General features: G+C 34.9%; 3 protein-coding genes across 4 annotated transcripts; 2 read left to right on the forward strand and 1 right to left on the reverse strand.

Annotated features, from left to right (window-relative positions):
- Positions 1-1,092: 1,092 nt before the first annotated feature.
- LOC143577639 (zinc finger protein WIP2-like) lies at positions 1,093-4,493 on the forward strand. The gene is made up of 2 exons (XM_077061414.1): positions 1,093-2,316; positions 3,828-4,493. The coding sequence occupies exons 1-2, from the start codon at positions 1,702-1,704 to the stop codon at positions 4,281-4,283; spliced, it is 1,071 nt and encodes a 356-aa protein (XP_076917529.1). The 5' UTR covers positions 1,093-1,701; the 3' UTR covers positions 4,284-4,493.
- A 2,876-nt stretch (positions 4,494-7,369) lies between these two features.
- On the forward strand, positions 7,370-8,297 carry LOC143577631 (uncharacterized). Its single transcript, XM_077061412.1, has 4 exons — positions 7,370-7,460; positions 7,712-7,874; positions 7,990-8,187; positions 8,249-8,297. Exons 1-4 carry the CDS (start codon positions 7,370-7,372, stop codon positions 8,295-8,297), a joined length of 501 nt encoding a protein of 166 aa, XP_076917527.1.
- A 5,175-nt stretch (positions 8,298-13,472) lies between these two features.
- On the reverse strand, positions 13,473-16,567 carry LOC143577640 (uncharacterized). Of its 2 annotated transcripts, XM_077061416.1 has the most exons (3): positions 16,451-16,567; positions 13,958-14,328; positions 13,473-13,877 (listed from the first exon to the last, which is right to left on the reverse strand). In XM_077061416.1, exons 2-3 carry the CDS (start codon positions 14,299-14,301, stop codon positions 13,658-13,660), a joined length of 564 nt encoding a protein of 187 aa, XP_076917531.1. In that variant the 5' UTR covers positions 14,302-14,328; positions 16,451-16,567; the 3' UTR covers positions 13,473-13,657. The 2 variants fall into 2 exon arrangements, with proteins under 2 accessions (XP_076917531.1, XP_076917530.1); XM_077061415.1 differs by lacking the exon at positions 16,451-16,567 and having other exon boundaries at positions 13,474-13,877; positions 13,958-14,402.
- Between the last annotated feature and the right edge of the window lie 9,722 nt (positions 16,568-26,289).

Genomic DNA, 26,289 nt, shown 5'->3' on the forward strand with positions numbered 1-26,289 from the left:
CGTCTTTAATGGAAAGAAACAGGCAGTGGCTAGCTTGGTTGATCAGATAATGATGTTGGCGTTTAATTGGATAAACAGTAGATCTAGAAGGTCTGAACTCTGAACTGGCGTGGGATTTATGAATATCTAACCCTTTATATGGCTTTTAGCCTGTGTCTATTAGGTTTTTTAGTCCTTATGTTTTGTGTGTACTTGTCTTAGCTACTTGTTAAGTGACTTTCTTTTAATATATTTGCCGTTTAAAAAAAAAGAAAAAAAAACTTATATAATAGGGAGAGATCGAATATACATTGTGTAAAAACCCTTTTTAGAAGGTGTTCCTTTAGGGAGACGCTAATTGTCCAATATCATTTAATGTAATTGACATGTTAACAAGAAAATAATATACCACGTCACAATTACAAATAATACTATTAATTTCAAGAAGTTTGTTTTTTTATAACGACTTTTATGTATTTAAACTACTGTACTCTTCTACATTTACAAACTTGTCAGACTATGTTGTCTTAACCGAGCCCACGTTGACTTCAGAGTTCGACTTAGGTGTTCCACCAGGAAGCCATGCTATCGACTGCCACTTGACAGCCGTTGTACCATCACAAAAGCATAACTCTCTTGTGTAATATAAATACTATATCAAGTGACAAAAGTAAACTTTGTAATTTGTAAATGTAATGAAAAAATATGTTAAAATTAAATTCAATGGGGCCTGTAGCTCAGAAATTAGAGCATGTGGCTACAAACCACAGTGGTTTACGTGTTAAGAAGATACATAGCTTAACTTTTAATATGATGATTTAATGAGTATTTTATTTTTATTTTTTTTAAGGTCATATATAATGGTACATTATATTAGTGGATAAATGTTCTTACATCATCCGTCGAGGTTATGGGAACATTATAAAGGCATGACCGTTTTTATAATAAAATTTATATGTGTATTGAAGTGATAATAATTGTAGGGGCATTAAGGAACTTTATCCGTTACAAATGTTTTTTACTAAAAAGATAATGATGATGTAACGGAAAATGTTGGACATTAACCATAAATATACATTATAATTTAGGTCGTTTTATTTGAAAAAAAAAAGAAGGTAGTTTTTTTTAAGTTTCATTGTATCATATTTAATTTATAACTATTTTCACACAAAGGTTGGTGGGAATTTTGGTAGTTCACCTTATACATTGATATAGATGAGGACCAAATAAATTGTGACGAGTAAAGGCTTCTTTCAAGTTTATAGGGACTGAAATGATGAACATGAATGGTTTAGGATTGTTTCAGTACTTTTCTACATTTACAAACTTCCCCTTTCCACACAGGAAAGTGCAATCAAAGACAGACCTTTGTTCTTTCAAGTCCCAACATTATCTCTCTCATTGCTCCCCATTAATCTTAACTCTCTCTCTCTCTCTCTCTCATCAAACTGTATCTGTATTGATGTGTCACATCTAAGAGAGCTAGTGATATCTTGTCTATCTAATTTTTTTAATATGAGGAGGAGCTTTAAATACTCTATGAACCTTGATTTACCTTGTTGATAATTATCATCTCTCCTTTAGGCTTTTAGCTTTGGTGTTTTTGTTCAGTCTTCTTCAACTTTTCACCTTTTTGATCATCTCTCTCTCTCTGCATATTATTATTATAACCCTAGTAGCTTACCTGTTCATCTGATCTTTGCTTCCCACTTTTTACAAAACATGAGCAGCAATCACCCTTACTTCAATGGATCTTGGTTCAACCTTAACCCTTATAACCCTAACTATCACTACCTATCTTCTCCTCAACTCTCTTACTCCAATTTCACTCACTACTATGACTATCAAATTCAACCCTCACCACCATCACCACCTCTTAGGGAAGCTCTTCCTCTTTTAAGTACAAGTCCAACAAGAAAACCATCAAACCAAGATATTAATGACTATGCATCTTGTACAACCACCATGGAAGTAGATGATCACAATAAGATCAACAAGATATCTGTTGTTGATGATGATCATCATGAGAGTGTGACTGTAGCTCTTCATCTAGGCCTCCCAAACTCTAGCTTAACTGAAGCTGATCTCATCCCAAGGCTCTCCACATACTCAAACAATAATATTAATATTGTTACAGAAGATGTTAATGTTAATGTTAATGATGATCATAAACAAGTGGAGGAGGATGAAGGTACCAATAGCAATGGGTATCTTATAACAAGTGCACTCAACAAAGGTCAGTATTGGATACCAACTCCAGCTCAGATTCTGATTGGACCAACTCAGTTCTCTTGCCCTCTTTGCTTCAAGACCTTCAACAGATACAATAACAAGCAGGTATTATTATTACCCTAATCATTGAACTTTTAATTATTTCCAGTAGTTCCTTTGAATCTCTCTTTTGTTACAAAAAGAAAAAGAAAAAAAAAGGTAATATTATTCATTTATTCTCTCCTGCAGCACTTCTTTTATTGCTAGTTTCAACCCTTGTTTCCATCTTGAAATATAGTATGTATGTATATATGTTTGTATAATATTGGGGTTTTAGGGTTAGGGTTGGTTATCTCTTTTTCTTCACTTTCACTAATTAAACTGTTAATTAAATAAATAAATAAATCCTGAGTCCCATAAACCTTTTCCTTTCATCTCTGCATGATTTATGGGGATTTTGAACAAATCAAGACTTTGGTCAGAAGAAACAGTGGTGTGAACTGTAAAAACTAAAAACAATTTCTTCTTTTTGTGTGATTGAACAAGACAAGGATTATGCTTTTTGTTCCTTGGAGTTTGTAATCTTCTTTTTCTCCTTTCTTTAAATCATCTAAAAAATCAAAACTGAAACCTTCTTCTTGCTCTATTCATCATGTATGGTCTTTGTGATAACATATATCTGAACATGTAAAAAGAAAAAGAAGAAGCCTTCTTTTCATCTTACTGCATATCTCTGACCACTTAGATTTAATCCATATGTAATTTCCCACCTATAAAATCCGACATAACCTACTTTAGCGGTTGGAAATTCTATGATATAAAGTTTCTTCCTTATTAAAGAGAGCAGATTATATGTATATACAGCCTTTAAGTCCTTTTTGAACTGCTTTTTAATATCCTTGTAACATAAATGTCTTTTTGTTTTTTTACTTCCATTTATTGTGGTAGCAGTAGATACATATTGCTTGTAACTAAAAATAAGCCAGTCCTATATATTAAATACCTAACATACCAAGAATGAATTTAGAGAGTAGGTACCCATAAAACTAACAGTTATTAATGGACCTAAATTTGTTTACTTTGATGTATGCAATTACAAGAATTTAGTCTTTAATGCATTTGACCCTAGATTTTGGTGGCTTTAATTGCTATAATTCAATATTAAACTGCAAATGTTTCTGTTCCTTTGAATCTTGCTTTCCACCTACTTGTTTTAATTTAACCCTAACCCGGTTTATTCCGTAAGTTTTCTGGTAACGGATTCCTGTGATTAGAAAAAGAAAATGAATAATAATAAGTTAGTCTTCAATGCATTTGACCCTAGATTTTGGTGGCTTTAATTAATACTAAATTGCAAATGTTTTTGTTTATTCAAGTCTAGCTTATCACCTACTGATTTTCTACCATAACCTCGCCTGTCTGGCATATTCGTGAGTTTTCTGGTAACAAATTAATTCTTTCGGTTAGAAAATAAAACGAATACTCATATAATTATCTAGCAATGCAATAAAACGAATAAAGTGTAACATACTTATTTTTTACATATGTAAATTGTTTCACCTTAATGTATCATATGTTACATAATCTAGTAATGAATTTATATAATGTATTAACCCGATTCGCTTATTGGTATACAGATGCATATGTGGGGGCATGGATCTCAATACAGAAGAGGCCCCGAATCCCTAAGAGGAACACAGCCAACAGCCATGCTAAGGCTACCATGTTACTGCTGCGCACCAGGATGTCGAAACAACATCGACCACCCACGCGCTAAACCACTCAAAGATTTCAGAACCCTTCAGACACATTACAAGAGAAAGCATGGGATCAAGCCATTTATGTGCCGAAAATGTGGTAAGGCGTTTGCGGTTCGAGGAGATTGGCGAACGCACGAAAAGAACTGCGGGAAACTGTGGTATTGCAGCTGCGGATCGGATTTCAAACACAAGAGGTCTTTGAAAGATCATATTAAGGCATTTGGGAATGGGCATGCAGCTTATGGGATTGATGATTGTTGCTTTGAATTAGAAGATGAAGAAGCTGCTTCTGAGATTGAGCAAGACAATGAATCATCTCATTGTGATAATTAATCAGTCAAAAGTTGTCTCTTGAATTACTGTTTCAAGTGATCATATAAGAATCACTTTTGACGGACCCTCTTTGATTTTCTTGCGTTATCACTTTTTTTTTTACTTGTTCTTTATATTTTCATGGGACTTTAATTTAAATCTAGATATGTAAATTCGATGTATTTCAAGTTATAATTTACTTTCTTCTATGTTTCTGTTTTGAGCTTGAAGATATATTATCAACACTAGCTAGTTAATTTATGTTAGAGTTCAATGCATGTATATATATATATACCTTTCATGCAAACCAATGCATTCAACTAAAGCAAAATAAACGTTAATCCAATGTAATCATGCATGTTCAAAAGCTTTTTAAAAATTCTAAAATAAATTTATAAACTATTCAATTATGTAGATGTTTTTTCTGTGTGAAACAACAATCGAATTTACTCATAATAATAAATACGTAACTTGAACAAACCTCCAAAGGGGGAAAGCACCTTATAAACAAATAAACAATCAAGATATATTGCATTGGGCAAATATCCTTTGGTATATATGTACAATCTGTTCATAAATAAAACTTTCCATTGCATAAGAGGCAATAATGAAATATGAAAAGCTTGAGGGCTTGAGTTGATTTTGAGAACTTTATTATATTAAATTTAATAGGTAATAATTTTTTGAAAATTTTACCGTAATATATGTCTTGTGCATGAATATCATTTTTTAGCATAATTATGAGAGGTTTTTAAAATAGATATGTAAAAGAAATAAAAGTCGTACAAGATCAATTTTTGAATGACAATATAAGTTGTTTTTGAAATTTATTAATACCGGATATATATGAAAAAATAAAGAGCCAATGTTAGAAAGTAAAAGTAATTAATTAGAACTGAAATTCAGATACTTTAAAATTAATTTAATATTTTAAAAATCGCAGAAAATGATTTGTGCCGTTTCAGTGAGAAGCGTCAAAATAAGAGTTTTGACTGACATACTAATGTCCTCCTTTTAGTTTTTTTCTATATAGATATGGTTGACTATATATTGAGTTCAACTATAAAATCTATTTAATACTGTAGTTTTTTTAAATTTTAACCCTTTTTTCACAGTAAAATTTTCATCTTTTATTTGTGTGGGTTTAGAAGAGAAAGATCTTGGTTCAAGTCGTACAAACGATATGTTTAAAAGAAATTAACCGTTCAATATATATTCAAGCTCATTTAACTCCTGTTTTACAATGTACTTTTCATTGATTTTTTTAAATATTTAATTTTCTACCAAGATCATATTTTTTTAAATATAAATAACATAGCATATTAATTTGAATTAAACTTTTAACTTAGTTAATGATATCTAGATATTTTTCAAAATTAGTTATGACATCATTCAATTCAACTATACGACAAATGAACTCGTAAATTGGTTGGATTAATAATTGATCCGGTTTTAAAACATTGGCTTTGGTTAAAAAAAAGTTAATGGGATTAAATCAAGTACGTAACTTATCACTTTGTATGTAGTAAACCATTAAACATGTATATTTATTTAAAAAAAAAAATTCATTACAAATAGTTTTTTTTTTATTTCAGATGAGTTTAAACTACAGCAAAATATTGGAAGGATACAATCTTTTTATGGAATATATTTTGAATTTTATATATTTATTTGATTTGAATATCGTCTAGTAAATGAACAAAACATGTGGTAAAAGTCATAAATCAAGCAAGGGGTTTAGCCTTTAAGTCTTCTAAGAACTCTATGAAGTATCCTAAGTTAATGTTGGGAAGATATCACAATAGCCATTTTTACCACTCATAGCCATTTTTGATCACTCATATTTTGAAACTAGCTTCCTTTTCTCAAAAAATACCTAAAATGACATTCAAGAACAGTCGGTCCAACCGTTTAAAAACTGTCATCCGCCGAATTATGAACCCGTCAAGATCAAGCCACGTGTATTAATAAAAATGCGGATCTAACTACCTTCTATAAATAAATTGTTCAGATCTTCAAAGTTATATTTTGACATTTAAGTTAATTAATAAGTTATTTAAAGTTGCTTACTTATTAACAATATACAGGCAAATGTTTAATGAAACTCATATATAGAAGAACAATTAAAATTAAAGAAAGCTACATTTTTCTATAATTTCCGCTTGCTTTGTACACGGGTCCTAACCTAGTTAATAATATACAACCAAATAGTTATTTTTTTAATTATATACGAGAACATATAAAATTAAAGAAAATTACGAATTTGTACATACACGTGCAACATGTTCACGAATGTAATATGTTTTTTTTTTTAATTTTTATGAACAACAACTTTGATTAAATAGGTACAACTATAGTAAGACGTTAGAGGCCAAAACAACACAGAAATACTAAAACAAAAAGGTTTTGTTTTTTTAATCAATTTCACTCTTTTATCCATTGTGTATGTTCCTGAAGATATGCTCTCTATATATGCTTTTATTTGTAGATATCATTATTAATATTTTTTTTTTTTAAAAAAAAACATGTTTTTGAATGACATGCTTTCATCTTTATTAAAAGTTTAAAACGTTGCATCTATAATTAGGTGAAAACAAGTGGTTATTTGTTCATATCCCTTTTGGACCCTCCTGAAGGTAATTGTGTTCAGCTTTTAATATAACTTTGGCTAAAGTTAGGAAAGGTGGGAGCGACCCTTCCTTGTTCTGATGACGGATTTGATGTTTCATATAATGCTTTTTTGTTTTTTCATATTTATCCCTATATTTTCGGCATATTTAAATCATTGCGTTTCAAACCTATTTCATTATTCCTATTAATAATCATCCTTAATCTTACATAGATTAAGGATGATATTAACAGCTTTTTTAACTAATAATAATTTGATTTCGAAAGGTTCTTAAAATTGTTGCCTCCGTCGATTCTTCGAGTAGGCACTGACAATGATTCTACGAGAATAATCACCTTCATAATGATTCTACGAGAATAATCACCTTCATGCGAAACCATTTGTGAACACAAAGTTGTGATGTCACTTGGTGCACGTAGGCACTAGAGAACATATTCAGATGGCTCAATAAGCTTAGAGCATCCACAACGGTGCCAATATGGCACCGTCCGAATCTAGCTGGAAACGAGCGGACAGAAGGTTGACGGACTTTACCGCTGTAGAGTTGGTTCTTGATTGCAGCGTGGAAGGTAAGTTTGCAGACACAAACTAGAGACGGACTCCACGTGGCAATTAATATTCTTTTTATATTTTATCATCCCTGAAGAAAAATTCCGGAAGGTCGAGTTACAGTCAGATCCGAGTTACCTTCAAGGTCGATTTACCGATGGGAAATTCCGGAAGCAATACAGCTTTCCGGCGAAGGTAAAAAACGGATAGATCGGGTGTTGTATAATCAGATCTGACCAGATTCTTAGATTTGCGATGTTTGTTATTTCAGAAGAACACACCTGCAACCCAAATAATAATTATATTATGAAGTGGAGTAAGTGGGTGCCGGCAAAATGCAATATTCATGCTTGGAGAGCGGAGATGGACAGAATTCCTACTCGGGGGGCGTTGGAACGCAGAAATATTAGTGTCTCTGACAATGTTTGCGCTTTGTGCGAGGTCGAGGGGGAGTCGGCAAATCATATAACCACGGGCTGCGGTGTGGCGGCGATAATTTGGGAGCGGGGAGCACATTAGCCGTTGGTGTAAAGTTCCTCCTATTTTCAGGTTCACGGTGAGAGATCATTTAGAGCTTCACAAGTCCATTAAGCTTGGAGATATAGAAAACGAAGTGTTCCATGGGGTTATTATTATTGCTTGTTGGAGAATCTGGAAAGCGAGAAATGACAAGGTGTTTGAGGGTAAAGAAGTCAAAGTGGAAGATATTATTGGGGATATAAAAGTGCTTGGCTTTCTTTGGTTCAAGTATAAGTCAAAGTATGGATCTATAGATTGGTCTAATTGGTGTAATTTTTCGTTTTTGTAGTTTGTTTTTGATTGTGGCTGGTCTCCGGGTTGTGGAGGTGGCCTGTTAGTGGGGTTTTTGGTGTTGTTGTGGCGGTTGTTGTTTATAAAAGTTCATAGTTCGAAAAAAAACTCTCAAGTCATCATTGGATGCGGGTTTGGTTCCAATAAATTCGATGCTCCGACATCACTTTTTAAACTATACAACTATACAAGCTCAAGAAGAAAGTTTACGAAAATGTATAAGCAGCAACTTCCCATCCCCTATAATTATATGTGGGGAGTTTGCAAATTATAGGGTGGAGAGAGAAATGTAGTGATTTTTTGTAAATTTGGGGAACATTGTTTGCCCCCGTTTATTTTTTAATATTTGTTGGATTGGTTGTGAGTAGAGTAGAAAGAAAACTGTAATGATAAAGGTATAAAAATATTATTTAATTGAACAAGAGAGAAAAATATAGTGTTTTTTAGTGTAATTATAGAGATAGGGATGTGGAGTGGGATGAGAATGCTCTTAGAGCATTCCCATCCCATCCCATCCCATCCCATAAATTGATGTGAGGAGAATATGTAAATTATAGGGTGGAGTTTTGAGTGATTGTGAGTGTAAATTATATGATGGAGAGAGAAAATGTAGTGATTTTTGTAAATTTAGGGAAACTTTGTTTGTCCATATTTATTTTTTAATATTTCTTGAATTGGTTGTGAGTAGAGAAGAGAGAAAACTGTAATGATAAATGTATAAAAAATATTATTTAATTAAACAGGAAAGAGAAATGTAGTGTTTTATAGTGTAATTTTAGAGATGGAGATGGAGATGGAGATGGAGATGGAAGATAGGATGGGAATGCTCTTATACATGTTCATATAAACTTCCATTAAACATCTTTAACTTTTTTCATCTCTCACTTGCTACTAATATCTCTTATCTCCTTTCCACCATTTGATAATATTTTCCATCAAATTAATCAACACAACTTTAAGAGGAATACACATAGGAATCAGGGTCGGCTTAACCTTTTTGAAGGCCTAAAACAAAATAAGAATTCAGGGCATTTTTCAAATTTTGTAATCAAAAAAGCAAAACAACTAATCACAAAAATGTCTTTTCAAATGACTTAAGAATCATTTTAATGATTTAGTATGTTTGGTCTAACTTTGGTCTAAATTGGTGGTCATGTTCAAATAGAAGCCTAAAGCTCTAACTCGAGTTTACTCGCTATAAAGCCGACCCTAATATGAATAAAACATAAATGATAAATAAATATGTATATATGTAGTTAACACGTATGTAGCTATGCATGGTTTTAATGTTTTTTTTTTCTTTTGAACGCCGAATTTCTTTTAAAACTTTATTAACTATGGGGCTTGAACCCAATATTACATCTTTTTAAACTTATGTATTTAAAGACTTTGCATTTGTCAATGGACCATCAAACCCATTGTTTAATTTACCACTTTTTAAAAGTGTATTACCTATAGGATTATGTTCTAAGTTCAAAAATTAATCTAAAATCTTCAAGTTTTATGATTAGACAATTTAGAAAACACATAGATAATCCATAACTAAAATATAAAATTTTCCAGAACCCACTCAAAAATTTTTATCATAAATATATTTAGCTTTGTTACCACTTATAATATTTAAAAATCTATTCACCTCATACAAAGTAAAAAATAAGTGTTGTTTTTTACGGCGCCTATCTTCAGCATGACTGGGTGGTCGTAGGTCAGTTATGGCCGACCTTGGTCTGGAATCCCTAGAGAGTTTCTCCCAAAAGGCATGGTTCCCAGGTCCTCACCGCTCCCTTGGAGGAACATTTTTCCCCCGATGTCACTTGACACCAATTGTGTTTCCACAAAAATCGAAACCATGTGATTTAACGTGGCCATGATAAAACCCGTGTGACTTGGATTCGAACTAGCACTATCATATGTGTTTTGTATATATAAAAATAGAGACATGATCTGGGGTGTTTTGTAAATTTAAATGAATGGTCATGTCAATACGTCATTGCATATGCCAAAAGCTTGAGATGAGATGAGATGAGATGAGATCAGATGTACTGTTATGTTTATGTACTTCTGTTCCATTCAGATACGTCTTGCTTGTGCCTTCATTCATTCTCTGCTTCCGGACCCACTACTCCATTTAAATACCCAACTGAAAAATAGTCAAAATTCACATAAACCTATTTGACATAAAAATATAAATTTTGAAGAGTATTATTAGTCTTTTATGTGCCTCCATGGTTTTGCTGGTAAAATACAGGGAATGTTACGGTGCTGCCAAAGGGAACCGCCAAAAACAATCGTGGAAATTAAACGACTATGTGTTGCGTTTCTACCTCTCCATAATACATAGCCTCATGATATTATAATTTGAGGGGTTTAGTCAACCATAAATATAGATCAATCTGATTGCAACAGAAAATGAAAGATTAGGGACTGAATTTGTATTTTTTGAACTATTGTACCGAATGGATACTTTAACAAAATAAGCGGACAAAAATCGCAATTTTACTCCTTAGGAAATCATCAACACAAACATGTTTAATAATGAGCTTTTATGACATGACTCCGTTAAAACATATGACGCGACATATATGGCATGATTATTAACACGATATGACACAAACAAAAAATTTAATGAATGACATAACATGATTAACATGATAAAATATAAGTTTTCAAAAATTTCAATCCATAAAGAAGAGCTTAAAATACATAAAACAACCCATAAAATCCTTAGTAATGTAATCCTTAAAAGTAAAGTAAATTTCATAAAAGTGATTTCAATTTTGGAGCTACACGTTACAAAAATTAATACTGTAAATTCTAAACAAATAAAAAGATTTTAAGATAGTACTTAACCGAAAAAGACTTGGTGTTTCAGAGAGTATGATGTATTTATTAGAATTTAAAATTACTTTCTTTATCTAGCTTGACGATCATTTGACTTGTTCAACACGTTTATTTTAAAAAGGTTACATGTTGATTTAACCCATTACAACATGTTTCTAACAATGTAATAAACGTACCGACCCATTTATGACTTCTACCCCTTTACCTCAGCCAGACCCACATAATGTTATGTTCACAAGTTGTATCATAAATTATTAGCCATAGCTCGATTGATGATCCAAGTCCTCTAGTTCAACAAATGTTGGGTAATTGGTAATTGTTTATTTTTGAAATATAAATTGCATTCATAATCTATTGACAATAGAAACTAAAAATAAATTACCTAAATCATAACTAAAATTTGATAATCACGCTAACATGAGGTTATCCCGGCCAGTTGGTAGAGACACGTGTCTTTTCGAAGAGAGGTCTCGAGTTCAAACCTAGACAATGACATGTAATATTGGTAACAATTAACTTGGGCTGATATTAGATTAAATAAAATATAAAATATTGGTGACATAATTAGGCCGAGATTAGATTAAATAAAATAAAAGAGGCTCATCTTTGAATTATGTGAGAGAGATTCATAGTTAAAAGGATTACTTACCAAGTTTTTATATTCGGGGAAAACTTTAAATTTTTTCTTTGAAATGATATATAGAAATAATTATGAAATCAACTTGTAAATTTTTTTTATTAAATTGGATTTGCAATATTTCTCGATTAGAGGGAGTTAAGATGAACTTGCACATCTAAATAAAATAAAATATTTTTAAAATACTTCTTTTTTCTGTTGTTCTTTATTGGGCTACTGAACAAACGGATCGGCTAAATGGGTAAACCCATGGAAGAAGCCCAAATCATACATGCAAAATATTACCTGGCAACCCGGCAAGAACGGCTTGAGGTTGTGCAAGCCTACTAGGCTTATGTAATTCAGCAGGGTGTTCAAGCTTAGTTTGGGCCTCTTGCAACCACTAGTAATATATGCCATATGGTGGTGTAACTATGCAAGTACCGTTAACTGGCTTTTGTCCTATCGATTAAAACACGAACCGGCTATTGGTTAACTTGGTTGTAACTGGCTATTCTAATAGCCGAACAGGTTAGTATATGGTTTTCTAACATGTGTAAGACCTAACCTATAAAACCGGTTAGGATTATAACCAAACCGGCTATCTGATAAGCGGCTTCTAGAACTTTTTTTTCTAAAAGTTCAATTAAATTCAAAAATATAAAATAAACTAAACAAAATGCCTTTTTATTTGTTTTCAAATTTATAGAATTAACAAACATAATGTTGTTAAAAATAACGAAAATAAATCAATACATTTTATTTTCGTCGTCCGTCTTCATCTTCCTTAATCCGGGGCTCTTAAGGGCTTCGGTTGACGTTTGTGCTTCATTACGGGCATGGTTTGTCTTCAGTGTTTTGCGATGTTTTCCCAAATGAGCTTTGAAAATTGAGTTGGACATGCATTTGAGGAGTACATTACAATCTATGCATCAAGTCATTACCATCTGTCATTAGACATAAATTAAATCTAGTAAAAATGTTGGGTTTTTCTTAGTTTCTATTATCTTCACTATGCTTGCTTCATCTGCCATATGAGATTTTGAGAATTTAGATTTGAGGGATTTTGAACGATTTTGTGTTTTTGAGAGCCAGAGAAGTGTAATCATGCAACGATTACACAATACACCCAATACCTATTTATACCAAAACACATGGGACAAAAGGGTCAAAAACATGTTTCTAACCGCTAAATGAAGGCTATATATCCATTCAGAAACAATCAAAATCAATTCCAACAGTAATAACCGCTTATTAACTTATTCAAAATATCCTGTTTCGGTTAACCAGTTACCAATCACTCATGTTCCAAAACCCGTACTAGGTCACTCCCGGTTTGGGTTTGGGGTTGTAATCAGCTTTAGCTATGTTAACCGGTTACAATTTACACCTCTAGTAATATACAGCTTTGTAAAACAGCATACTAGTAGGGAGAGTTCTCTGAAAGCTTTACGTATCATTCGATATAGACAGGTTATGACAAAAATTGCCGACTAAATGGTTTTAGAGGAAAGCAAACCAAACCGGTCTCAGCAGCCAAAATGGTTGTGTTGAATTATTATAAATGATAAACACGGTTCAGATATACTGTACATTAAATCCGATTTTGAAACCATAAACTGTGAACCAAAAACGCATAGATTTTAAGCTAGCTGTTTTGCTTGAATTTATACTGTTACTAACACTTTTTATCAACACGACACCATCCATAATTCTTAATCTTAATATGACAAGAAGAATACTTCACCAGCAAATGTTAACGTCTTTATAAATATACTAAATTAGCTCGCGTAGATGCATAGCTGTATCATCTAAATCTTATAGTAAGGTTTTGGGTTTAGTCAAAGCTTGTCTGATTTTAGTTTAACCCAAGTGGTTTACATATGATTATTCTATGCATCTGTTTCTTCCATATAACATAAGAAAAACAAAAAATGTAAAACCAAAAAACTAGACAGAAATACCCCTGGAAGAAGACTCAGCTTCCAAGTATTTACACATCCTCTCCATCACCTCCCTACCCTTGGCACTGTTCTGCTGAAACTTATCAACACACTTTTGCTCTATCCTCTCGGCCATTGATGCCAGGGTGGACAACGGCTTTATCCTTATGCTCGTCTCCTGCTTACAAATCGTCCACTCATTCGGTTTTTCCGGGTGTGGCTCATACCTACAATATCAAATAATAATATAAATTTCGGCTGAAAGTGAGACTTGTTTAACGTGTTGAAAGTCATCTTAAGCCAATACCTTATCTTTTCCTCCACTTCAATGAATTTTTGTAGACTAACATTCTTGGTAGCAAGTTCCATGGATCGGGCTTTGGCATCAACAACGGTTGACTCGACACAATGGCAGATATCTTGACCCACAATCTTGCGAAGGAACCACGGGCCAGGAGTATGAACGGTGATGGCTCGGGTGGTGTAGAGCTTACCCGATTCAGGCTCAAGCTTGTGGTTCAAGGTCTCGACTTCTAGGATGTGAGATAAGGTGCGTTTGTTCTCTGGGTCAGCAAACTTGCGCCATGATGCAGATGTGACCCGTTCCCATGGGTGCTTGTAAGTATGCTCTTGTGAGTATGCTTTAACCATTTTGCAGTTTTAGTCGCTTGGTTTTACCTACGTGAAGTAATGGAACATCAGAAAATGCGAATAAACAAACTAAAGTAAAGTAAACACCACATGATATTATAACAATGTAAAAACTATAACTAGAATACCGACACATCACAATGACAATCCATAAGCTTAAGGCATCGATTTATTAACATAAACATTCTGAAACAAGCACACCTAAGTTGTAGGCTGAAATACTGAAAGAATGTTAAAAGTTGACACTATAATGCACTAGACTGCAACCCATAACAAATAGCGTCCTATTATCAAGCCTTATACTAAAAGAGAAATAATCATAAATCAATAGATATATAATCAAATAATCAATCAGAAAATACTAAAACATGCTACTAATTGTGCCATTCTCAACTCGTGGAATAGAAACTAATAAAGTACAAGTCACTAAAGAATGATGGATGGATGACATATTTGCAAGTCCTTCCACCTAATAGTAACCTATGGCTTCTTCTCTGGGTAAGAATCCTTTTAACTATAAGAATTTCGATCTGTAACTGAGTTTTCTAAGAACTGTTTGTATTTCTGCTACAAACAAACCTTTCATTATTCAAGTTCTTACATGTTTTTTGTGTTTAACCTTTGACTTGAATATTCAATTTGTTCAACTATCATCACTAATCAACAAATTTCATCTTCTAATCATACTATCTCTATAAAGCCATGAGACCCAACACTACAAGCCGCTTAACGACATCATTAGGACATGTTAGACTCCATAAACAATATGTAAAACCAAAATTAGAAACATTAAATGAGTACAAGTCACTAAAGCATGACAAAATAAAAAATTAACATATATAATCGATCCAAAAAAATACTTAAAATAATCAGAAACTAGTTTTAGGAATGCAGCCCTAAACTGGTATAGAAACCACGGAACCAAGCCCTGACCTAACACAGATATTATTGAATCAAGCTCTAATTAATCAGAAATAAAAACTGAATTCAAGAAAATAACCTACGAATTTCAAACCCTAAGTTTGAGACAGATGTTCGCAATCTCAGAAGGTTTTAGGTAACTCTTACAGATAGCTAATTCTGTACGATCTTCACACTCTAGAAAACAATTAATAACAGCCCCAAATTAACTTTTCCAGCAAAAAATCACTATTCATTGCTAAATTATCGACGAATTGAAGATATAGATATCAAAATCAACCAATAATATAAACAATCGACTCATGAATTAATTAGCAAAGGAATTACACTCAACGATAAATACATTATACGCACAAGCTGATTTACCATAAACAATACGTAAAACCAAACTCGGAAACATTAAATGACTGCACATCACTAACGCACAACAAAATCGGAAGTCAGCAAATATTAACGATAAAAAATAATAAAATCACAAAAACAAATTAAACCTACAGAAATTAATTTTAGAAAATGCAGCCCTAAACTGAAATACAAACCATAAAATCAAGCGCTAATTAATCAGAAAAAGAAAACACAATTCTAAAAAATAAATAACCTACAAATTTCAAACCCTAGGTTCACTTAAGTAAATTAGCACCTTAATAAGCACTAAAAACGTTATTCTAACAGATAACTAATGGTTTATCATCTTCACACTGTAGCAAACAATTAATAACCGCATTCTAATACTCGATAACTATAGTCAGACGATAAATAATAAAACACCAAATTATCGACGAATTAAAGGTATAGAAATCATTAAATCAAAATCAACGAACAATACAAACAGCCGATTTATGAATTTAATCAGCAAAGGATTTACAATCAACGATGCATACATTAAATGCACAAACTGATTTACCTAAAAAATCACGGAGATCGTCAGCTCGGAATTAGGTCTAAAGTGAGTTAATGTAGCTCAGCACCTTAATAGGCATTAAAAAACCTTATTCTTACAGATAACTAATTCTGTATGATCTTCACGTTCTAGCAAACGACTTGTGACAACAATCAGCAAAAGGAATCATAAAACTATTGAGAATAAAAACAACACGAAACAATACAAGAGAACACCGAATTATCGACGAATTGAAGGAATAGGATAATTAGATATAAAAAATCAACAACAACCGATTTATGAATTTAATTAGCAAAGGATTTACAATCAACGGGAAAACTGATTTACCTAAAAAATAACGGAGGAAGAAGATCAGGGAGGCTAATGAGATAAAATCAACGCAAGTCGGCTGGGAAGGAGGGAGTAAGAAATAAAACGGGGACAACGGAAAACAAGGGGATTGACTGGTTAGCGGGGTGATGGTTGCTCTATGGACGCTACGCTGTTCCTGCCAAATGACCCTATTATACATTACATATGGGCCTAATAGACGTGCCCAAATCCCAATTAACAACATCAACGAGACTACAGTCTAGAGTAGAGGTGCACAAATCGGGTTTTCAAATACTCGAGTTCGGGTATAGAACTGAGTTTAGGTATGACTGGATATTGGAAAATTAGTTATTGGCAATACCCTGTTCATTTTCGGGTCTAGGTATTGTCTCTAAAAATCATACACCATGCACCGGGTCCAGGTCGAGTATAAAACCGTGAATTTTAAAACCATGTAATTGAATAACCGATTTTGGTTATTGAAAAAACCTTATTTTCGGGTATATATTCGGTTTATTAAGGGGGGCTGAACTTTTTGTGGGTATCTTTCGGATATAGATCAGGTATTTAAAAAACCTGGTTTCGGGTATGAACCGGTTCCTAGGGTTTTTTTTGCATTTCTAAAGACAACTACTCCGTTAACTTAACCTAAAAAAAGACCAACTACCCCCACTAGCATCTGCTTAACATATGGAATGGATGCATATGCAATCAGATTATATAATAATGAAACTCGTTTGGTGAAAGAGCTAACAAAGCAAAATATGGAGCCACAAAATATTCTATCAAAACACTAACGGACTAGAATGAGCAAAATGCGGCCACTCTTTGAACCATACACACCAAAAGATACATATAACAAACCAACATGAAAAACTCCATTCTTTATGACAACTAAATGTTGCACTATAGAGGAATTGAACCCTTACCTCCCTTTAGGGTTTTTTTTTGTGTGCACTTGTACATTTTAATCATTATGTTTATAAAAAAAATTGTATAAGTTATTTATCTAATGAGTTGATGTCACACCCCCTTCTAGGGTCTAGGAGTGCGACCCATAAGTTGGTATCGTGTTTGTAAATAATTCAAAGTTGCGTTAGTTTGCGGAAAACTTATAAAACTTTAAGGATCGAAAGTGTAAATTATATATATAATCAAAAGACGGGAATTATAAAATACCCGTTTAAATTGTTAACAAAAGATTATTTGTTTATGTTTTACAAAACCACCATATTTAATTTATACAAAATGAATCCGAGCCATCGGATATTAGTATTTTGTCATTTCCAAGCTCTATCATTGTTCACCTGCAAAATGTAAGAAAATACGTCAGCAACGAATACTGGTGAACACACTGACGCAAAAATATTTCTTTTACTTTATTACCCCTCGAGACTACGCCTGCCTCGGCCCAACGTGGCTTAGGAATAACAAAGTTAAATAACACATTATAAATATGAGCCTCTACGCTAGGTCACCTCAGCAAACACCGCAGCGTTTGACTTAGTTAAGTACCCGTAAATATACACAACGGTCGTACTCCCTGCAGGAGAGCATCCTACGACCAAGGGTGGTGCGATCATGCCCATACATCGCATAGTACCACCTATGTAAGGATCCAGATATACGTATACCACAGCCTGATGGCTAGGTTTATACCCTTTATTTATAACGGTTTTAGGAACACATAGTTCCTTGTAAACAATTTCAAATAACATGTTTGACTCATTTTAAAATAAGTAAAAGTTTGGGGGCGTATTCACCTTGTCTCTTTAGGATCGGCTTCACTCACCGTCCAAGGGTCTTTCTCTTTCTTTATCTCACACCTATAGTACGAGTATAAATATTTGTTAGTCGGATACACGATCCGGCTTAAGACCTTTAGTCTTATATCTCAATCCTCGATTGAACCTTTAGTTCAATTATTATTTACTTGAAAACCTTTAGTTTAAAAGTAAATTATAAACCTTTAGTTTATATTCAAAACCCAACGTTTCTTCTTCTCCAAGAAACGTAATCTTTTCTTTTATTATTTAAAAATACTCTTTATTCATTAAATAATATTTTCATAACAAAGAACATATACATATATACTTACACACATATATATGTTATCACAATATTCAATATTCATTCTTTTATTCATATCTTTGTTATGTTATCTTTCTTTTCTTTTATCGAGGTATCGAGTATATGACGTGATGTCGAAGACTCATTCGAAAATAAACCGAATACAACTAGTTAGATAGCGGTAAGCGGGTATCGAACACAGGGAGTTTATGGAAAATGCGTTAATAAGTAGCACAGTAATTACTCTATATTAAACTAAGCGCAGTAAATAAATTTAATGATTTGGTTGGCTGATGTGATTAACGAAAATAACTAAAACAATAAACGAGTTTTAAACAATATAAGAAAGAATACCCTCTCCCGATTTCAGGTTTTCAATATTGATAATGTTAATGTTTACTTTTGTGAAGAACTACATAAACATAATTCATGAAAGTGAATTTGAAAGTGATCAAAGAGGACGAAGTACTTGGATTATAAAAAACGCAAGGTTATCACTCAATAATCAATATAGTATAGTAAACCCTAATTCTGTTTTATTAAATCTCGATTGCCTATGGCACCAAGAACGGATAGTCAAGAACACGAATTTATACCACACTAACACTTACAAACAAATACACAATCACCATAGCACAATAATCATATGATCAAAATACTATCTCACCAATAATATAAACAATTAACAAATATTCAATTAGAAAACCTTACAATTCGGGAGAGAACATGAAGATGATTAGCCACACATAGTTTGATTCAACATCACATCAATTAGGGTAATCATACAAATCACAAACCCAAACTAATGATAAGAATTCCCAAAGTATTGTCTTTTCTCTCAAAAAGTCGCCCCTAGGTAGTTGTGAATGAAAGATAACTCAAAAGACAGCCCAAAAACGAATAATAAACTAAAAGAATTCAGCAGTTACGACCCGCACCGTGAACCGTGGGTCACGGTGTATTTCAACTTCAGCTGGACCGTGGCCCACGGTCTCCACCGTGGGTCACGATGGTGTTCACGGTGGGACAGAGTGCCTCGGTACGGTGGCCTCTGTCCATTTGATCTTCTTTGGACTGTGGCCCACGGTCTGAACCGTGGGTCACGGTGGACACCGACCATGCACCCTCGCTTTCACTTATTTTTGACTTCTTTCGCATCTCCGGTTTCTTGGGTTTCTTCGTTATACATATTAATAGCTCTGAAACCTCCTTTGTACCTACAATTCATCAATAATACCGCATTCATCTAATTCCGCCAAATAAACCAATACAAAACATGATAATTATGGCTTTAAATCAATTAAGGGTTGTCCCATGGACCACCCGTCACATTCCCACACTTAATCGTTGCTTGTCCTCAAGCAACATCTCGACACAAACTTTTTATTTCATTCAACTTGTATCCACCAATCTTACCACAAAACCGGTTCAGTTAAGGTCCCAAGTCATACCCTATTCCCTTATTTTTATCGGGTGCACTAGTTCACTTGATAACCCACCAAATAATTTGATGTTACAATTTAAAACTATGAAACCGCCCAAACGAGTGTACTTTGTTTCCGGTTAGGGCACACATGATCACACCCCTCATAATATAACATCTCTCCTCTCGGTTTAATATCTGGACCAGCATAAAATGTGCTAGTATCTCTCTGCCCTCAATACCAAATATGAACACAATGTAATAAGCTTGGAAGCAAGTCATATCTCCACCCATTACCCACCGGTTGCATAGAGAATAGAACTAAGGGTTTTGCTGTGGCTTAGGTTAGGGTGTGGAAGCAGATTTATTAGTGACTTATGGTGGATGAAACCCAATTTATTCAATAAGCAAACAACTCACTCACAATTATTTACAAACTATACTACTCAAACATCGACTCTTTTTGAGCTTTCTGTGATTTTGTAGCTTTTTTTTTTACAAGTACTAATATTAATATATACTAACAACTGACCCGAGACATACGTACATTGTGTATTATGCTCGACAAACAACTTATATACAACTCTTAACATACCGGGTTTCATCCACAGGGTTAAAACAAAAGGCCAAGGCTAACACGGCTTGTAATGTGGGTTAAAAAGAGCAAAGAAAAATGGAAAAAAGGCAACAAATGGCTCCTAAGGGATAATGTAAGGCGGGGATTTTTTTTAAAGGCCATTATATATGGGTTTTCTAAAGTCCTATTTCTCCATACAGGTGGTGGTATTAAGATCTCGAAATGCATGAGACAACCAAGTTCTAGATATCTTGTGCATACCGGTTACTCTCTATAATGTCACTCATATGACATGTGTGTATACTATATATTATATGTGTATTATATATAAAGCAAATCTCACACACGTACCAGAGGAATTAGGCTGCCGATATGAAACATGTGTACCCGTCCCCATGACTCGTTATCCCCATCTAAACGGTCCATTTTAATTTTCCCTTTTTTTTTTAAAAACAACTAGGCACATGTTACTTAAGGAATTGTGACAATGAAAAGGGACCCAAAACTTCCCCCCGCCATCTTACCGCTTTCCGGTTTCATTAAAACATTTTATTTTTTTTTTCTGATTTTTTAAAAAAAAAATTCTGGTTTTTTTTTTTCAAAACAAACTAAACAAACGAAAATTTTTTTCCTCATCCCCACACTTGGGATACATTGTCCCCAATGTACGGTTTTAAGAAAAATAAAACAACCCACTTGCTAAACACCACCTTCATTCCAACATATTCCCATTATACTTAATCAAAAGTATTTTATCCGCCACCCATCCACCCAAAAACACAAAAAGACACACAAACAAAATAACAACTATACAATAATATACAGAACAGTGTTCACCTGGCATCAAGCGGCTCGATCAGTTGTAAGGCGGGTGGGCCGGCCCGAAGATAGATGTCATAAACTCTGAGAACTGGCCGAAGTTAAACGCCCTATCGCCGCCGCTGATTGCATCGGGTTGACCCACATTGAATGATGAAGTGGTGGTTCGGGATATCGTACCGAACCATCATACGGGGGTAGAGTCGTGTAATCTACCATTTGTGGATCCGACACGATCGGTTCACCTGCGTGCCACTGATCATGCATCCTCCGATTACGATCATCCAAATACCTCATGTTCATCTCATGTTCCCGCCCATATGCATTGGCACGGTTCCACATTTCCAACCGGTCGTGCCTCTCTTTTGCGGCCCGTTCAGCGTAGGCCCCCATAAAAGTCTGATGATCGAATAGTGAACGTGACTCATCAGACCAATTCTCATACGTGGAAGGCCTATGCCTCTCCACCACCTCATTCATGGACCCCTTATGGGCCCAATTGCTACCATAAGAATTATAACCTTCCGAATCATCCCAACCCCCGTGTTGGGAACTACTACCACCGCCCACATCCATGTAATCGGGCTCACCTACCTCTTCCTCCTGCTCAATTTCATCATCATCATCATCCACTTCAACATCCTCTCTTGCTACTTTCCATCTCACCTTATCACACACAAGAACATGGTGCCTATCAGTTTGCGTGTACTCACAACCCGGCAAATCCGACAACTTAAACTCTTTCAACACTTTGGTCATTCCCACCGACTCGTTAGTTATCACACCGTGATTCTTTAACAATGTTGTGATCAGTCGACAATGCGGAATTAACTTCCGCTTATTGCTTTCTCGGCTGATCCAAATATTTTGCATGACAAGATATCGGTAAGAAATAAGGGGCTTTCCACACATCAATGCATACAAAACAGGAATATCACTGTTCCTTACTACCGAAATGTCCCCCCGACGAGGCATCACGTTGTGCAAGCAGATAGAAATCAATAATTTTGCCTCGATCTTCAAATATTTCCTCAAAATCTAATCACCAAAACCTGATCTTGATTTAATCACCTTTTCTAACATGTTGTACCATTGGGGGTGCTTGTCGGGGCAATCAAATAAGTCTTTGGCAGAGGGGTATACGTATGAGTTGCTTGGCTTAGTGTCAAAAAGCGTGATCTGATTAAATGAGTCATATGACATCACCACTTCTTGACTCCTACCGTCCCAATTAACTTCATATCGTCCCCCTTCTTGTAGGGAGGACATCTCAATGTGGACACCCATTCTTAAATTTCTCTGTCATACAACGTGTTAATCTCGTTATCATAACACTTTAACACTGCTTCCCAACCCAAAGCTTCAAACTTGTCAACTATCCCAAACACCTCAAAACCTGGATCGTTTACCTCATTCTCACACATATATCCATCAATTCGTTTATTCAATGTAGCCATTTTGTCAACAAATAGCTCCGCTTGCCATTCCAATGGGTACTTTGACAATCCCCCACCTTTCCACGTGGGTTTTACCGTTTGTACTTGCTTGTATGCTTGCTCTTCCTGCATCCTCTGTCTCTTTAATTGGGCTTCTCGCCCACTTGAAGATGATTCCTTTGACTTACCCTTATCCACAGTCCTACCCATCTTGATGTTGTAAGAGATGAAGATGAAGAAAACTTCAAAGTAAACCAAAACCCCCAAAAATTTCGGAAATTTTCGGACTCTCTATGTCCAAAATCGACCAACAAAACAAAGGATTCTTTCAATTTCAAATGTATAATCGAAATCCTTGTGAAATTTTAGTCAAAATAGACTCAAAAATCGGTTGATTTGGTGAAGTTATGAATCTTTGAGTATGAATGTTAGGGTTTGTGAAGAGGGGTTTTGAGGAAGATGAAGATGGATGTTGAATTAAATAATGAAAGTAGGTGATTTGTGAGGTGTATAATGGGTTTAAAATCTGATTTTTATTGTTTATTAAACCCAAAACCCGGCCCCCAGTCTGTTCCGATCGGACCGTGGCCCACGGTCACAACCGTGGGTCACGTTTGACTCAATAGTAGTTGCTGGTTCGAAGTGGACCGTGGCCCACGGTCCACACCGTGGGTCACGGTTGAGATGTGCAAAAACAAACAGAAGACACCATACCGTGGTGCCCCTGTTCACCGTGTCACACGGTAGTCACCGTGGCCCACGGTCCACACCGTGGTCCACGGTTCACTCAATAATTTTTTATTTTTATTTTTTAGATTAAACTATAAAAAGGAACTAAAAATAACCAAAATTGAATAAAAACTTATTTACTAAAAATTAAAAATCAAAATTACCCTACCCCCCATGAAAAACCCGAGCTGTCCCCAACACGGTAAAGAAAAACATAAAGTCTTCCCCACACTTGATTTGGACAAGCTCCAAAACGAGGAAGGTAATTTTTAAAACCAATTTTAAATAAAAACTAAATTAACCTAAACTAAAATATACAACATACCTTGGCCTCTTAATTCGTTTCCTCATCCGGTGAGCGTAACAAGTAACTCACCCGGTCCACATCGAGCATATTGATGTCATTTCCTTCGAAGTAAGGTTTAAGCCTTTGACCGTTCATCACTTGTTTCGTTTGTTCTTGGACATCTTCTATCTCCACATCACCAAATTTCCCCACTCTTGTGATAACATATGGGCCCATCCACTTGCTCTTTAACTTACCCGGAAATAACTTTAGCCTTGAATTATACAACCACACCTTTTGACCCACTTCAAAAGTCCGTTTTCTCAACTTTTCATCATGGACTTTCTTTAGTTTGTCTTTGTACGCTGAAGCACATTCATACGCTTCATCCCGGATTTCCTCGATCTCATTCAATTTCAACTTTCTCAATTCACCCGCTTCCTTATAATCCGCATTCACGTTCTTAATCGCCCAAAACGCCCTATGTGCCAACTCCATTGGTAAATGACACCCTTTTCCATAAACTAACCGACAAGGAGTTGTGCCAATAAGAGTTTTGTAAGTGGTCCAATACGCCCACAATGCATCATTCAGCTTAGAAGACCAATCCTTCCTATCAACCTGCACCGTCTTCATCAAGATTTCTTTGATTTGGCGATTGGATACTTCAACTTGTCCACTTGTTTGTGGATGATAAGGAGTAGCAATTCGGTGATTCACATTGTACCTTTTAAGAAGCTTCCCGAAGTTGAAATTCTTGAAATGTGATCCACCATCACTAATAATAACCCGCGAGATACCAAACCGAGCGAAAATGTTTGATTGGACGAATTTACAAACTACCGAATGATCATTTGTTCTTGTTGCTACCGCTTCTACCCACTTGGACACATAGTCAACCGCAACCAAAATATATAAAAATCCATTCGAGTTGGGAAATGGGCCCATAAAGTCAATTCCCCATACATCGAAAATCTCTAACACCAAAATCGGTTGCATTGGCATTTCATCCCGTTTCGAGATACTACCCAACTTTTGGCAATTCAACAATGTCGAGCATACTCACTTGCATCTTTAAAAATTGTAGGCCAATAAAACCCACATTGGAGCACCCGTTAACCCGTATTTTGACCGCTAAAATGACCTCCACATGCCGATGCATGTGCATGAGTCAAAATCTCCCGTACCTCATAATCGGGAATACACCTCCTTGTCATTTGATCCGAACCAATTTTAAACAAGTCCGGTTCATCCCAAATATATTATTTCACTTGGGACATGAACCGTTGTCTTCTTTTCTTCACCCAATGACCCCGTTGCTAAATAGTTCACAAAGTGGGCATTCCACGGGGCGGTTGACACGGCTAACAATTGTTCGTCGGGAAACCGATTGTTTATCTCCATCGGGTCATCGACACATTCAAGTGGAATCCGAGACAAGTGATCCGCCACTACATTCTCACAACCTTTCTTGTCCCGGATTTCAAGATCGAATTCTTGCAACAATAACACCCATCGAATCAAACGCAGTTTCGCGTCTTTCTTTTCCATCAAATACATGACCGCACTATGATCCGAGTACACCACAACTTTACTTCCCAAAATATATGACCGAAATTTATCCAAGGCGTACACCACCGCAAGTAACTCTTTTTCGGTAGTGGTGTAATTCAATTGCGCCTCGGATAAAGTTTTGCTTGCATAGTATATTACCACCGGCTTCTTCTCTACTCGTTGACCCAATACCGCTCCAACTGTGCTATCACTAGCATCACACATGATCTCAAACGGGCTTGACCAATCCGGTGATTGTAGAATGGGCGCTTGTACCAACTTCTCCTTCAAACTGTCAAAAGCTTGCAAACATTCATCAGTAAACTCAAAGGGGACATCCTTCAATAAGAGATTACATAAAGGTTTTGAAATTGCACTAAAACCTTTAATGAATCTCCTATAAAATTCGGAATGTCCCAAAAACGATCTCACCCCTTTAACATTTTTCGGGGGTGGTAAAGATGAAATTACTTTTATTTTATCTTGGTCAACTTCCATTCCCCTACTTGAAACCACATGACCCAAAACAATGCCCTCTTGCACCATGAAATGACTTTTTTCCCAACTCAACACCAAGTTTGTCTCAACACATCATTTTAAAACTTTTTCTAAATCAACGAGACACGACTCGAATGTTGAGCCAAAAATAGAAAAATCGTCCATAAAAACTTCAAGTGATTCTCCGACTCTGTTAGAAAAAATGCTCATCATGCATCTTTGAAAGGTAGCCGGGGCATTACACAGTCCAAATGGCATTCGCCTAAAGGCAAAAGTACCATATGGACACGTGAATGTGGTCTTATGTTGGTCATCGGGATGAATTGCAATTTGATTGTAACCCGAATATCCATCCAAAAAACAATAATATTTTTGACCCGAAAGTTTTTCAACTATTTGGTCAATGGATGGTAGTGGAAAATGATCTTTTGAGGTTGCATTATTTAATTTTCTATAATCGAT

The sequence above is a fragment of the Bidens hawaiensis genome, unplaced genomic scaffold (genome assembly GCF_021521415.1).
Source record: "Bidens hawaiensis isolate Kalapana, Puna unplaced genomic scaffold, B.hawaiensis_p1.1 tig00028763_1, whole genome shotgun sequence".
NCBI lineage: Eukaryota > Viridiplantae > Streptophyta > Magnoliopsida > Asterales > Asteraceae > Bidens > Bidens hawaiensis.